Source organism: Saccopteryx leptura, chromosome 7 (genome assembly GCF_036850995.1).
Source record: "Saccopteryx leptura isolate mSacLep1 chromosome 7, mSacLep1_pri_phased_curated, whole genome shotgun sequence".
NCBI classification, from domain to species: Eukaryota; Metazoa; Chordata; class Mammalia; order Chiroptera; family Emballonuridae; genus Saccopteryx; species Saccopteryx leptura.
This window is the reverse complement of record NC_089509.1, coordinates 62,312,782-62,325,762: the sequence shown is the minus strand read 5'-3', so window position 1 is coordinate 62,325,762 and position 12,981 is coordinate 62,312,782. Positions and strand designations below refer to the sequence as shown.

Here is a 12,981-nt window from a genome sequence, read left to right as displayed (position 1 = left end):
CTTAGAAAAGACACTGTTCGTTGCATGTATAAAGCTCAGAGAGTGGCTTTCAGAAAGAACAAGTAAATACACCAGCCATACAGTTGTTTAATGTTTACTTTTATATACATAACAAGTTTCAAGAAAACAAAAATTTCAAGCTACAGAGCATAACATATCAAATGAAGTAATTCAGAATTATATCAATGTATACATAAACAACAGTATCAAGTACATATATAAGATACATTACAGAATTTATTTTGAAGTGGCAAAAAAGCAGTGTTTTGTTTTTAAAGTTCTGATACCACTATTGTATCATTCAAGTAACATATATTTCAAAAGTTAAAGCTTTTTTAAAGCTTTTTTATTTATTCATTTTAGAGAAGGGAGAAAGAGGGAAGAAGGGGAGGAGCAGGAAGCATCAACTCCTGTATGTGCCTTGACAAGGCAAACCCAGGATTTCAAACTGGTGACCTCAGCATTCCAAGTCGACACTTTATCCACTGCACCACCATAGGTCAGGCATCAAAAGTTAATTTTTTTAATAATTAAATTAACACATAACTCTAAGACAATCTGATAGATGAGCTGCCTTTACCACTATCTTCAAAATACTGTTGTTCAATTCTTCTACAAAAAGCAAGAAGATTGCTATAGTTTTTCACCTTCTCAGAAAGTTCATCATTGGTCAATTGTGTGGTAAGAATGGTGTACAGATGGCCAAATACCAGTGCATCTAGTTCAGTAGGCCTAAAATAAAAGTAGAAATGAGGATAACATTAATAGTGTTTAATCTGTACAGTAGGATATATACTATTTTTTGTAACATTTTATTCATCTATTTATAAGAAAAAAAGTCACACAAAGAAATAAATCCTACTCCAATTTGGCATAATTTGTTGTTTTAAGTTGGAGTTTGCTATAAAGATATGAAATAGTCTTTCAAACTATGATTTGCTAGTTGTGTGTCTTCCTTTATGAAGTAACAGCATTTATTTTTTTAAATGAGAGGAGGGGAGATAGTGAGACAGAATCCTGCATGCACCCTGACCAGGATCAACCTCCCTCTGAGGCCAGTGCTTGAATCAACCGAGCTATCCTCAGTACCTGAGGCCAACGCTAGGACCAACAAAGGCCCTGGAGGGAAAGAGAGAGAGAGAAGGGAGAGTGGTAGGGGAAGAGAAGCAGATGGTCACTTCTCTTGTATACCCTGAAGGTGACGTCACTTCTCTTGTGTACCCTGACTGGGAATCGAACCAGGATGTCCATATGCTAGGCCAATGTTCAATCCACTGAGCCAACCAGCCAGGGCCACAATATTGTTTAAATCCATTAAAATAATATTGGTATAACTGATCATAATTCATCTTATTCATTAAATTTTCCACTAAAAAAATATAACAGGGCTCCCTTTTGCCAGAAACTGTGCCAGATGCTAGAGATATAAAAACAAGAAAGGTATTCTAAGACATGGACACAAAACATAAATTACCAGAGTACAACTTAGTAAATGCTTTAATAGATGCATAAAGAAAATGTTTATAGACTTTTTATTAGAAAAATATTCCAGGGTGACACATATATTTTTAAAGTCCTAAGCAATTTGTTGCCTTCTTATCTTGTATTATCATTCCTCCCACATTTCTGCTGGCTATCTGCTATTCTTTCATGCTTCTTATGAATGACTTAATGGGGGCAGGGGGATCTGGGGGGTTCAAGCCAAGCCAGTGAGCCCTTGTTCAAGCCAGTGACCTTTGGGCTCAAGCTGAGGAGCCTGCGCTCAAGCAGGATGAGCCCACACTTAAACCAATGATGTAATCAGGATAGAAAAAGTTACATACTCTCAAGTATTTATGACCACCTTGCAGGTCTTTGTTTCCAAACCTGGGTTCTCAGTGTCCCGGGGTGACACTCTATCTACTGTGCTACCACTGGTCAGGGTGTATTTTCAAATTTTACTATTTACTTAATGGTTACTAGCAGCATTTAACTCTTTTTCCAATCTCTCACTCAACTAGTTTTAACTCACATTTATTCAGCTTCTTCGAGCTAACAGGTTTTGTCTGGAAAACACAGACCTGCAAGATGGTCATAAATACTTGAGAGTATGTAACTTTTTCTATCCTGATTACATTTAGAAAAAAATACATATTTTTCTATTTTTCTTCCCCTTTATTAAAAAAACGCATAGAAATATCTCTTTAGGCAAAGTTTTAATTTTTCATTCCAAGTCTATATTTGAAGAAACAAATGACCTAGTAGTCTTTGTGTAGGTGTCTTAACAGATATCACACATCAGCAAGGTAGTGTAGTATAGATTTTGTTTTTGTTGCATTTCAGAAATGACTTAAATACTTACAAGCTACCAACACTATAAATTTTGAACGATCAAAGGCCATATATTTTAGTATGTACCTTGTATAATTTCTAATATTTTTCAAATTCATTTTTCTTTTGCTTTTGCACCATTTAGCTTCTTTGTCATTTTTTCAGAATTACTATTCTTACTGCAAGATCTCCCTCAACTACCCTTTCCCTTTCTCTTATCAAGCAAAGCTATTCGGTTTCCTTCAGGAGCCCTCTCAAAATCCCCAGTAGGTAAGCTAAGAGAAAAACTGATTCTAATTTAAGACAGTAAGGGGAGGACACACAGGAAAATAAAACAATCTGCAAAAGTTTGGTATATGTTAGAGCCAAGAATAGAATTCAGGCCTCTGACTTGGAATCTAATACTCTCCAATACTTAAGTCAGTATCTTGACTTAAGCCAGAGTTCTTTCACTAGAGGATAGTGTCTAACAAAGTAAATACTCCTGTGACAAATACAGGAATGAGAGAAATTTTACAACAACAAAGTGAAAATACAAGTTCCTTTTTCTTTTTCTTTTTTTTTTCTGAAGCTGGAAACGGGGAGAGACAGACAGACTCCCGCATGCGCCCGACCGGGATCCACCCGGCACGCCCACCAGGGGCAATGCTCTGCCCACCAGGGGGTGATGCTCTGCCCCTCCAGGGCCTCGCTCTGCCGCGACCAGAGCCACTCTAGCGCCTGGGGCAGAGGCCAAGGAGCCATCCCCAGCGCCCAGGCCATTTTTGCTCCAATGGAGCCTTGGCTGCGGGAGGGGAAGAGAGAGACAGAGAGGAAGGGGGGAGGGGGGGTGGAGAAGCAAATGGGCGCTTCTCCTATGTGCCCTGGCCGGGAATCGAACCCGGTCCCCCGCACGCCAGGCCGACGCTCTACTGCTGAGCCAACCGGCCAGGGCCACCTTTTTCTAAATGTAGTTCACTTGCATGTTAATATTAATTAAATACACTGCTCACAAAAATTAGGGGATATTTTATAGCTTCATATTCATTTTAAAATATTCCCTAATTTTTGTGGGCAGTATAATTGGGTCAAGTTAAAATTAAAAACTAAGTCTATTCTACTCAGATCCTGCCATCAGCATTGCAGAGGACAGGCAGCCAAGATGGTAGAGTGCTGAAGGAGAAACCAGTTTGTGCAGAGAGAAGGAAGGAGATGGGAAACAGAGGTGAATAAGGCTGGTGAGCTAGAAACCTTTGATTCTAGGAAACTCGGATCAGTCAGTGGCTTTGGGAGCCCTGAGTGGAAAGGGAGGGGTTTTCCCACTGTATGTATTTCTCGGCCTCTGAGTGTGAGCTAGGATTAAAGGTAATGGCCTACCAAAAAACAAACAAACAAAAAAAAAAAACAAAAAAAAACTAAGTCTATTCTATTCTTTAATCATAACTGTTAGGGGAAATTGTTTATCTAGGTCTCATATAAGGTAAAGTTATTTCAAAAACCTATATCTTAATATCAAACAGTTCTTCAATAGGATACCTTTGGTTTTGCAACTGTTCTAGATTTTTAGTTTTTCATTACAAGTTTAAATATAATTACACCCTTATGAAGAAAAAAATGTATTGAATATTTCCACTAAGTCACATGCCATATGTTACCTGGTTACTAACTCTTTAACACTGAGCTTAAATAAGAGAAAAATAAGTTAAATCTATTCTCCCATGAAGATAGCTTGTACAATAATAAAACTAACTCCTAACACAATGATGAACCTCAAACAATAAAACACACCCCTTCTGAGCTTTGCTCCTAGAGCTTTTGAACTCTATGACCTTTCTTCAGAGATCAACAAACTCTAGTTTTATTTTAACATGTTATATATAGTATATAATATATAACTTAAATATTTCCAACCTATCAAATAGTCATTTCTGCTACAAAAATTAGTATCTCTACCAAAAGATGTTTGATATAGTTATAAAAGATAAATGCCTATAAAGCTATAATAAATAGCAAAGCTTTATAAAAAATAATCAGTCTAAAAAGAAAATTTATTAAAAAGCCAAGAAAAAGTTAGAATTTCTAAGCAAATCATTGAGATTAAAATGCTAATTTAAGCCCATCTTAAACTGGATCACAGGATAGACGATTCTGATACACTGAAATTATAACTGCATACATTAGAAATTCTTTTCCAAATTACCAAAAAATATCTTAATGAAATAGAATTAACCTATATACATAAATATCTAATCTATATCTTCATATTCATTTCTGTGTTTTACAAATACTTTCACTGACTTTTAAAAGATAAGTTCTTAATTGTGCTTGTCTATCCAACAATATTTCTTATTGTTTAGTTTTATTCACTTTTCTAGTCACCAGGGTATCGCTCTATATACACAAGAATGGTTACCCTTCTTTCTTTTTTAAGTGAATAGAGGGGGAGACAGTGAGACAGACTCCCACATGCACCCCAACCAGGATCCACCCAGCAACCCATGACTGGTGCTGATGCTCAAATCAACTGAGCTATTTTTAGTGCTTGAAGCTGAAAAGCTCAAACTAACCAAGATATTCTCAGCTCCCAGACCACACTCGAATGAATTGAGCCACTGGCTGCAGAAGGGGAAGAGAAGCAGATGGTTGCGTCTCTTGTGTGCCTTGACCGGGATCAAACCCAGAATGTCCACATGCCTGGCCAATGCTCTATCCACTGAGCCAACCAGCCAGACCCTAAACTTTATAACTGAACAGTATTTTGCAAGTTTTGAATTCTGTTATGATGCTATATTTCTTTATATAGCACCTTGAACTACTTCTAGTAGAATCTCTAACATATCTTTTTTTGGGGTATTTTTCCGAAGTTAGAAGCAGGGAGGCAGTCAGACAGACTCTCACATGCACCTGACCGGGATCCACCCAGCATGCCCACCAGGAGGCAACACTCTGCCCATCTGGGCGTTGCACCGCTATGGCCAAAGCCATTCTAGCACCTGAGGCAGAGGCCATGGAGCTGTCCTCAGTGCCCAGGCCAACTTTGCTCCAATGGAGCCTTGGCTGCAGGAGGGGAAGAGAGAGACAGAGAAGAAGGAAAGGGGGAAGGGTAGAGAAGCAGATGGGCGCTTTTCCTGTGTGCCCTGGCCAGTAATCAAACCTGGGACTTCCACACGCAGGGCCGACCACTGAGCAAACCGGCCAGGGCCTCTCTAACATATCTTAACACTAATGACTGGTTGAACATATTTGCCCTTAAGAGAAATTCTTAATGGCAAAAACTGCATTTTAGAAATCTCATTCTCGCCTGACCAGGTGGTGGCGCAGTGGATAGAGCGTCAGACTGGGATGCGGAAGACCCAGGTTCGAGACCCCGAGGTTGCCAGTTTGAGCACAGGCTCATCTGGCTTGAGCAAAAAGCTCGCCAGCTTGGACCCAAGGTCACTGGCTCGAGCAAGGGGTTATTCGGTCTGCTGAAGGCCCACGGTCAAGGCACATATGAGAAAGCAATCAATGAACAACTAAGGTGTCGCAATGCGCAACGAAAAACTAATGATTGATGCTTCTCATCTCTCCGTTCCTGTCTGTCTGTCCCTGTCTATCCCCCACTCTGACTCTCTCTCTCTCTGTCTCTGTAAAAAATAAAATAAAATAAATAAAAATAATTAAAATAGAAATCTCACTCTCCCAGAGCCTAGCGCTAATGCCTGACACCCAAAAAGTGCTAAGTAAATGTATAATGAAGGCAAAAATAAATTTAAATACAACTAAATCTTTTCACAAATATTTCTTGATAAAATAATTCTTCTATGATAAAATAAGTTTGTAACCTAACAATACAGAAAAAAAAACGAACTTAAAAAAATAAAATTTCTTACTGCTTATTGAAGAAATATGGCTGTGTTCCCAGTCTTTGAGAAAGAGCTTGACAGCACTGGTCAACGTCTTCTAAGACCTGGTATGGCAACAGACCCAAAAGAAAAATATTTAAATTAGCAAAACAATAAAATATGTCTAAAACAATTTATATTATAGTTTATAACAAAAATATAAATTTCAGTAATCTTTTATAATATATTTAAATCAGATTACAAGTCACACATAAAATATAAATACTACTTTCTATACAAGAAATACAAAGAAAACTTGAGAGCTAATTGCTTTCAAATACAAGTACAATTAAGTTATTTATAAGAATTACTCTCAAGAAAGATTTTTACCTTAAAACTCCAGTCCCTACAAAAAAACTTTTCCTGAATCCATATATTCAAATAATTTGACATACATTGAGAATCCTGCTTCATGGTCCTGGCCAGTTGTCTCAGTGGTAGAGCATAGGCCCAGTGTGTGGATGTCCCAAGTTCAATTCCTGCTCAGGGTACACAGGAGAAGCGACCATCTGCTTCTCCACCCCTCCCTTCTCTCACTTGCTTCCCTCCTGCAGCCATGGCTCGCTTGGAGTGAGTTGGGCTCGGGCTGGAGGATGGCTCCATGGCCTCCGCCTCAGGCGCTAAAGAAGAGCTCAGTTGCTGAGCAACAGAACACCTCAGATGGACAGAGCATCGCCCCTTAGCGGGCTTTCTGGGTGGGTCCAGTGAGGGCACATGCAGAAGTCTGTCTCTGACTTCCATCCTCTCACTGAATTAGGGAGAGGGAGAGGGAGAGGGAGAGGGAGAGGGAGAGGGAGAGAGAGAGGGAGAGGGAAAGGGAGAGGGAGAGGGAGAGGGAGAGGGAGGGGAGAGGAGAGGGAGAGGGAGAGGGAGAGGGAGAGGGAGAGGGAGAGGGAGAGGGAGAGGGAGAGGGAGAGGGAGAGGGAGAGGGAGAGGGAGAGGGAGAGGGAGAGGGAGAGGAGAGGGAGAGGGAGAGGGAGAGGGAGAGGGAGAGGGAGAGGGAGAGAAAGGAAGGAAAGAAGGAAGGAGGGAGGGAAGGAAGGAAGAAACCTGCTTCATAAATATAACACTGCTGACCCACCATGAGCAAAAGTATTTCAGTTGACTGACGACTAGGAGAGACAAATTTTATTTACTCCATTCCTATTCATTTACTCAATCCTCCTTGTGGTCAATGGCACACAAAAGTGAATCAGCTGGCTAGGACTAGGGGTAGACTTGGAAAAGAGGCATTAATTAGTCCAATAATGTTCAAACTCATGTTCTAGACAAAATTTTTAATTTTTAATCTTGCTACTTCAGTGAATTAAGGACCAAAATAAATAAATAAATAAAAGATATACTAAGCACTATATTAAACAGGGTCTTTTTTTAAAAAGCCCTGATATTGCAAAGCAATATTTATTGGCATAAAAGATGCCCACAATGTATTGTTGAGTGGGGAAAAAAAAGAGGTTATAGACTGCTAGGTATAATATGATCCCATTTAAGGAAAATGTTATTGAGACGTCCAGAAAAATGTTCTCCAAACAATTAACAGTGGCAACTTCTAGGTCACAGAATTTCAGGCAATTTTTATCTCCTTTTTGAACTTTTGTGTATAATAGAGTTTTACAGTAAGCATGTGATTTTTATAAAACAAAATTACTTCATGTCAAAGAAAATAAGAGCAAATATTTTATTACTTTTTTATTATGTTGAGATTTTTTTAAAGGACTATCAATATAAAACATTAATTAAAGCTTTAAATGTTTATCTTAAATACATTGAGGGTTTTGTGAACTTCAGTCTGAACTAACCTGGTCCAGAGTCTTGTTACCCCATCCAACAGCTTTCATCTTCCGTTTGATTTCCCACTGCTTCTGATAGGCCAAAATATGATTCAGAGGCCACGGGTAAGGAGAGCCGTACCTAGCATGTGTAATCTAAAACAAAAAGATTCTGTTAAGACCATGATTTTGCCCTGGCTGTTTGGCTCGGTGGTAGAGCGACAACTTGGCATGTAGATGTCCCGGGTTCGATCCCAAGTCAGGGCACACAGGAGAAGCAACCATCTGCTTCTCCTCTCCTCCTCCACCTCCCCTCCCACAGCCATGGCTCGACTAATTCAAGCCCTCTGGCCAGGTGCTGAGGATGGCTCTGTGGAGTCTCCTCCACAGGAGTTAAAAAATAGCTCAATTGTGAGCACTGGCCCCAGATGGGCAGAGCATCAGCCCCAGACAGTGGTTGTCAGGTGGATCCTGGTTGAGGCGCATGCAGGAGTCTGTCTCCCGTCCTCTCACTTAAAAAACAACAACATGATTCTTTCTAAAAACAAAGCCTCTTTTTACAAATAGAATTCTAAGGGAAATATAGAATATTTCCCCTAGAGAACACAGAGCAATCTGAAAAAAAAATACAGAGTTTGTAATCTAAAAAATTAAAATTTTAAAACATTCCCTTTAAAAATATATAAACTTTTATGCACTTTGCAACCAGTTATATCAAACAATATATAACAATATAGCTTCCCTAAAATGTATGTGCAAGCAAAATTAAAGTATGTGAAAAACTGTATGACTAATGGTATAAACCACAATGTTTCATTTATGAGCAGGGACTTGAGATTCTGAGCAAAGTGTTTTCTCATTAAATTTTAATTAAGATAAATGCTGCAGAACCACTCACCTCCCCTACTGTAGCTTCATCACACCACTGAAGATACAACTAGGAACAAAAGAAACAGTCACTAAAACTTTATAATACCAAAGATGGATAAAAAGAAAGTTATTTTCTGCCATGGTAATTTTTTATAAGCCAACTTTATAAAAGTCACATATGTAACGGTTTTTTTTTTTTCTTCACTAATATTGCTATACATAATTATTAAATTTAATGGTGGTACTTAATAAAAATATTTCTTATTCATACAGTATATCTCTAAATACCATTAAAGTATTTTATAGATATTATTTAAGTAAACTTTACGAGGCCAAAGTAATATCATAAGTGGGCAAGAATCACTTCTTTTTACAAACAGAAAAATTAGAACAGAAAGCATCAGGCAATTTGTTCAAAGATAATGAACTAATAATTTGGGTAAGCATCCTAGCCCTAGCATTGCTTGACTATCTTCTTATTTGTTGATAACATTAAAATAACCCATAAGAAAAGATTATCTTCTATGAGAGAAAAAGCTTATTTTCAAGGCCTATTATTTTCTATTATACCTCTGCAGTCAACAGCATATTGTTGACTAATTCCATGTAGGCTTTCATTTCTGCTTTTTGGACCTCATCCAGCCCATCACTAAGAGAATGGCCCTAAAGGGAATTTAAAAAAATTTAAGAGCATTATATTAAATATACAAAATCTTTCAGTTATCTTACTACCAAGTAATATAACATCAACCTTTTTACTGAAAATATCCAATGGATTAATTTTCAAAATGCTTCCAAAAAGAAAATTATTTTATATGAAAACACATAATACTCTATTTCTACAAAATATTAATAAGTAGTGTTTGTCATAAAAATGCATTTCAATGGATAAAATTATACTATCAATTATTTCACAAAAGAAAACAAAAATGATCTGTAAACCTTGTTAAGAGAATAACCTTATTAGTAAAATAGTGAATGCCAAAAGATTGGCATGTGTTGCTTATAAAGTAGTCAAAGATAAATAAAGGTATAGGAAAATAGAGACCAATTTTTAAATTCTAATACACTAGAAATGAATGAATGCATAAAATGCATTCATTTAGTTCAATCTGGCATTCTGTTTTAAGATTTTAAAAATGCATATTCTATAACATTGCAATATCACTCTTAGGAATTTCTCCTAAGGAAATAATCTGACAAGTGTACAAAGGTGTATGTATAAGAATATTTACCTTAGCACTAAGTAACAGCAAAAAACTGGCAACAACTTACAACTTCAGTGTACATTAGTAAAGACTTAATAAATTATAATACACTCATATACAGAATGCTATACAATTTAAAAGGGTAATTTATATATAAATATTTATATATATATATATATAAATTTCCAAACATATTGATGATTTTAAAAGGCAGGTTGCAAAATAACTAATAATAGTATGATTCATGTTTTTCTATATATATAAAGAGGAAAGTCTGGAAGGATTTTCCCCAAAAAGTTAATGGAGGTTGTCCCTTAACAACTATTAAAATCTAAACTGAATAATTCAAATGGATAAATTAAATAATTCAACTTCTAAACAGATCCTATATCTCCCTTCTCAAAGGTTACCTTGACATTTTATAACAACCTAACAGTTTTCATTTATGACCAAAATTCTCATAAGTTAGAAAAGTATCTACCATTTCGTAAAGATCAAATTACCTCTTCCTTTTGCCAATGATTTGCATTATTAAAAGAAAAAACTTACACTTTAGAAATAGTTCTCCAGTAGTTTATATTGGCATTTTATAAAACTAGGGTAAAATCAATGTAAATGTTAAGACATCCTAAAGAATGATAAATGATTTAAGAGCGGCTGTGATCAAATGCATTTAATATCTTTTTTATTACCTTGGCTTTAACAAATTGGACTATTGGACCAAGTTCTGATACTACTTGATTTCCTACATGAATAAAAGGTACTTTACCTGTTGAGGAAAAAAAAATGCATGAAAACACTTTTAAGTAATTAAAGTTTGTGCTACCAAACAGGAAATTAAAGTTTGTGCTACCAAACAGTTTAACACAAAACTGGGATATGTTTTTATAAATACAGAATTTCATAAAACTATAACTTTTAAAAATTACAATTCAATGTGTACATTTAAAAAATACATATTTTTAAAACTGATTATTTGTTTTACAACAAAGAAAAAAAGAAAAATTTGAATTACTCATCTCTGGAGTTCTCACTTATACATAACAGCACAATATTCCCTTTTCAGAGCTAACACTAACAGATCACTCTATAGCTGTAAATATCAATTATTCAAATTACCTGAACCAAGCCCAGATATTGGTTTATGACCACTGATAGATTCAACTGAGCCTTCTCTTCAGAGTAAAATGAATCACTCCATATTTTAAACTATATTTAAAAAGACGTACTTTCAGCCCTGGCCCATTGGCTTAGTGGTAGAGCATCAGCCAGGCATGTGGATATCTCAATTCCCAATAGTCAGAGCACACAGGAGAAGTGACCATCTGCTTCTCCACCCTTTTCCCTCCCTTTTTTCCCTCTGTTTCTCTCCCACAGCCATGGCCTGATTGGCTTGAGTGCAAATGCCCTGGCCGCTGAGGATGGCTCCTTGGAACCTCCACCTCAGGTACTAAAAATAGCTCGGTTGTGAGCATGACCCAAGATGGGCAGAGCATCACCCCCAGATGGGGGGAGGTGCCAAGTGGATCCTGGTTGGGCTCATGCAGGAGTCTGTCTCTCTATCTCCCTTCCTCTCACTTGGAAAAGAAGAAAAAGGAAGAAGGAGGAGGAGAAGGACGGGGAGGAGGAAGAGGAGGAGAAGGAGGAGGAGGAGAAGGAGGAGGAAGAGAAGAAAAAGGACTTATTTTCACATCTTCTTCTTTCAATTCTCAGATACTCATTAAGGTCAATATTTTAGGTACATAATGGTGTACTAATAAATGTCTTTGAATTAGAAACATTAGGAATTAAGAGAATGAACAATCCAAAGTATGTTCCCAATACACGTGGGAAGAAAGAACAAGTAGGATGCTTTTAAAAATTGGCTTCTCTAAATGAAAGCCATGTTAAAAAATTATTTCATTCTTATAAATACTAAAGTTGATGAAATTATCAGAGATGATGAGAACAAAATAGTTTCCAAATACCAATAAAATTTACCCCCAAAACTAGAGAATAAAACTTGGTGTCAGGCCTAGTTCAAATAGAGTTCACATTAACATCAGGCTTCTTCACGGTCCTTTTCAATAGATGCACTCCTCTGAGGCTCAGTCAGCCTGAGGGTAATGGATGAGGTGGACAGCACCAACAAAAGCTTCGTCTGCATTCATAGGGTAACACGTTACAAAGGAAGCCAGGTTTTTTGGAGCACAACTTAATAGACGCATTTTAAAAATCTATGTTACCAACATAGAAACACTGAATTCTGCATTCTTTTCTTCTATTACTTTACAAATCTTTCAATAAAGAAATAAAATTCTTATCTGGGTAAGCATTAGATCATATTGTTTTTAAATTGGGATAAAATCTTTGTAACTACTATACTGCTAGAAATAGTGCAGATCCTCTGAGATGAAATAATCTGAGAATGAAAACTATTCATGAATGCCTAGACTGAAGGGTATTTCTAGAGTGTAACATTTTGAGAGCACAGTGTATTTCTCATTTTCAATGACCAGTTTGGAGTTCTTGGAGAAAACATTATTTCTTTACTTAAAAATACTTTGAGCACTGGAGATTCTGAAACAGGAAAGTAGTGTGGGTAGTCAATGAGGATTTAAATACCTCTAAATATAAAGACTATATACTGCTCACAAAAATTAGGGAATATTTCAAAATGAATATGAACCTATAAATATCCCCTAATTTTTGTGAGCAGTATATAAAAGGCAAGAAATTACAGTAGAAGTGAATAATGTTTTCTGTTACTTGCATTACTTCAAAGTGGAGTCAATGTTATAGCCTTATTACATCATTATCAGGCAGAAGCACACTTAAGACAGTTACTCTCTAGCACCAATCAAAATAAAACTAAGGACACTCTTTCTCACTTTAGACAGAATAATCATTTTTACAACTTTTGTTTCCAAAGAAAGCAAGAGGATGTTGCCAAGTAAGTATGTAGATTTAGAGAATATTAGA

The 12,981-nt window shown here is 36.7% G+C and overlaps 1 protein-coding gene across 1 annotated transcript in view; it reads right to left on the bottom strand.

The window, feature by feature from the left end:
* Nucleotides 1-64: 64 nt before the first annotated feature.
* MTX2 (metaxin 2) overlaps nt 65-12,981 on the bottom strand; it is a 65,245-nt gene continuing 52,328 nt past the window's right edge. The window contains exons 5-10 of the mRNA XM_066346038.1: nt 10,713-10,789; nt 9,383-9,475; nt 8,841-8,879; nt 7,973-8,098; nt 6,162-6,238; nt 65-732 (exon numbers count right to left, since the gene is read on the bottom strand). Coding sequence (XP_066202135.1) covers nt 549-732; nt 6,162-6,238; nt 7,973-8,098; nt 8,841-8,879; nt 9,383-9,475; nt 10,713-10,789 — 596 coding nt within the window. The 3' untranslated portion in view covers nt 65-548. The remainder of the gene's footprint in view (nt 733-6,161; nt 6,239-7,972; nt 8,099-8,840; nt 8,880-9,382; nt 9,476-10,712; nt 10,790-12,981) is intronic.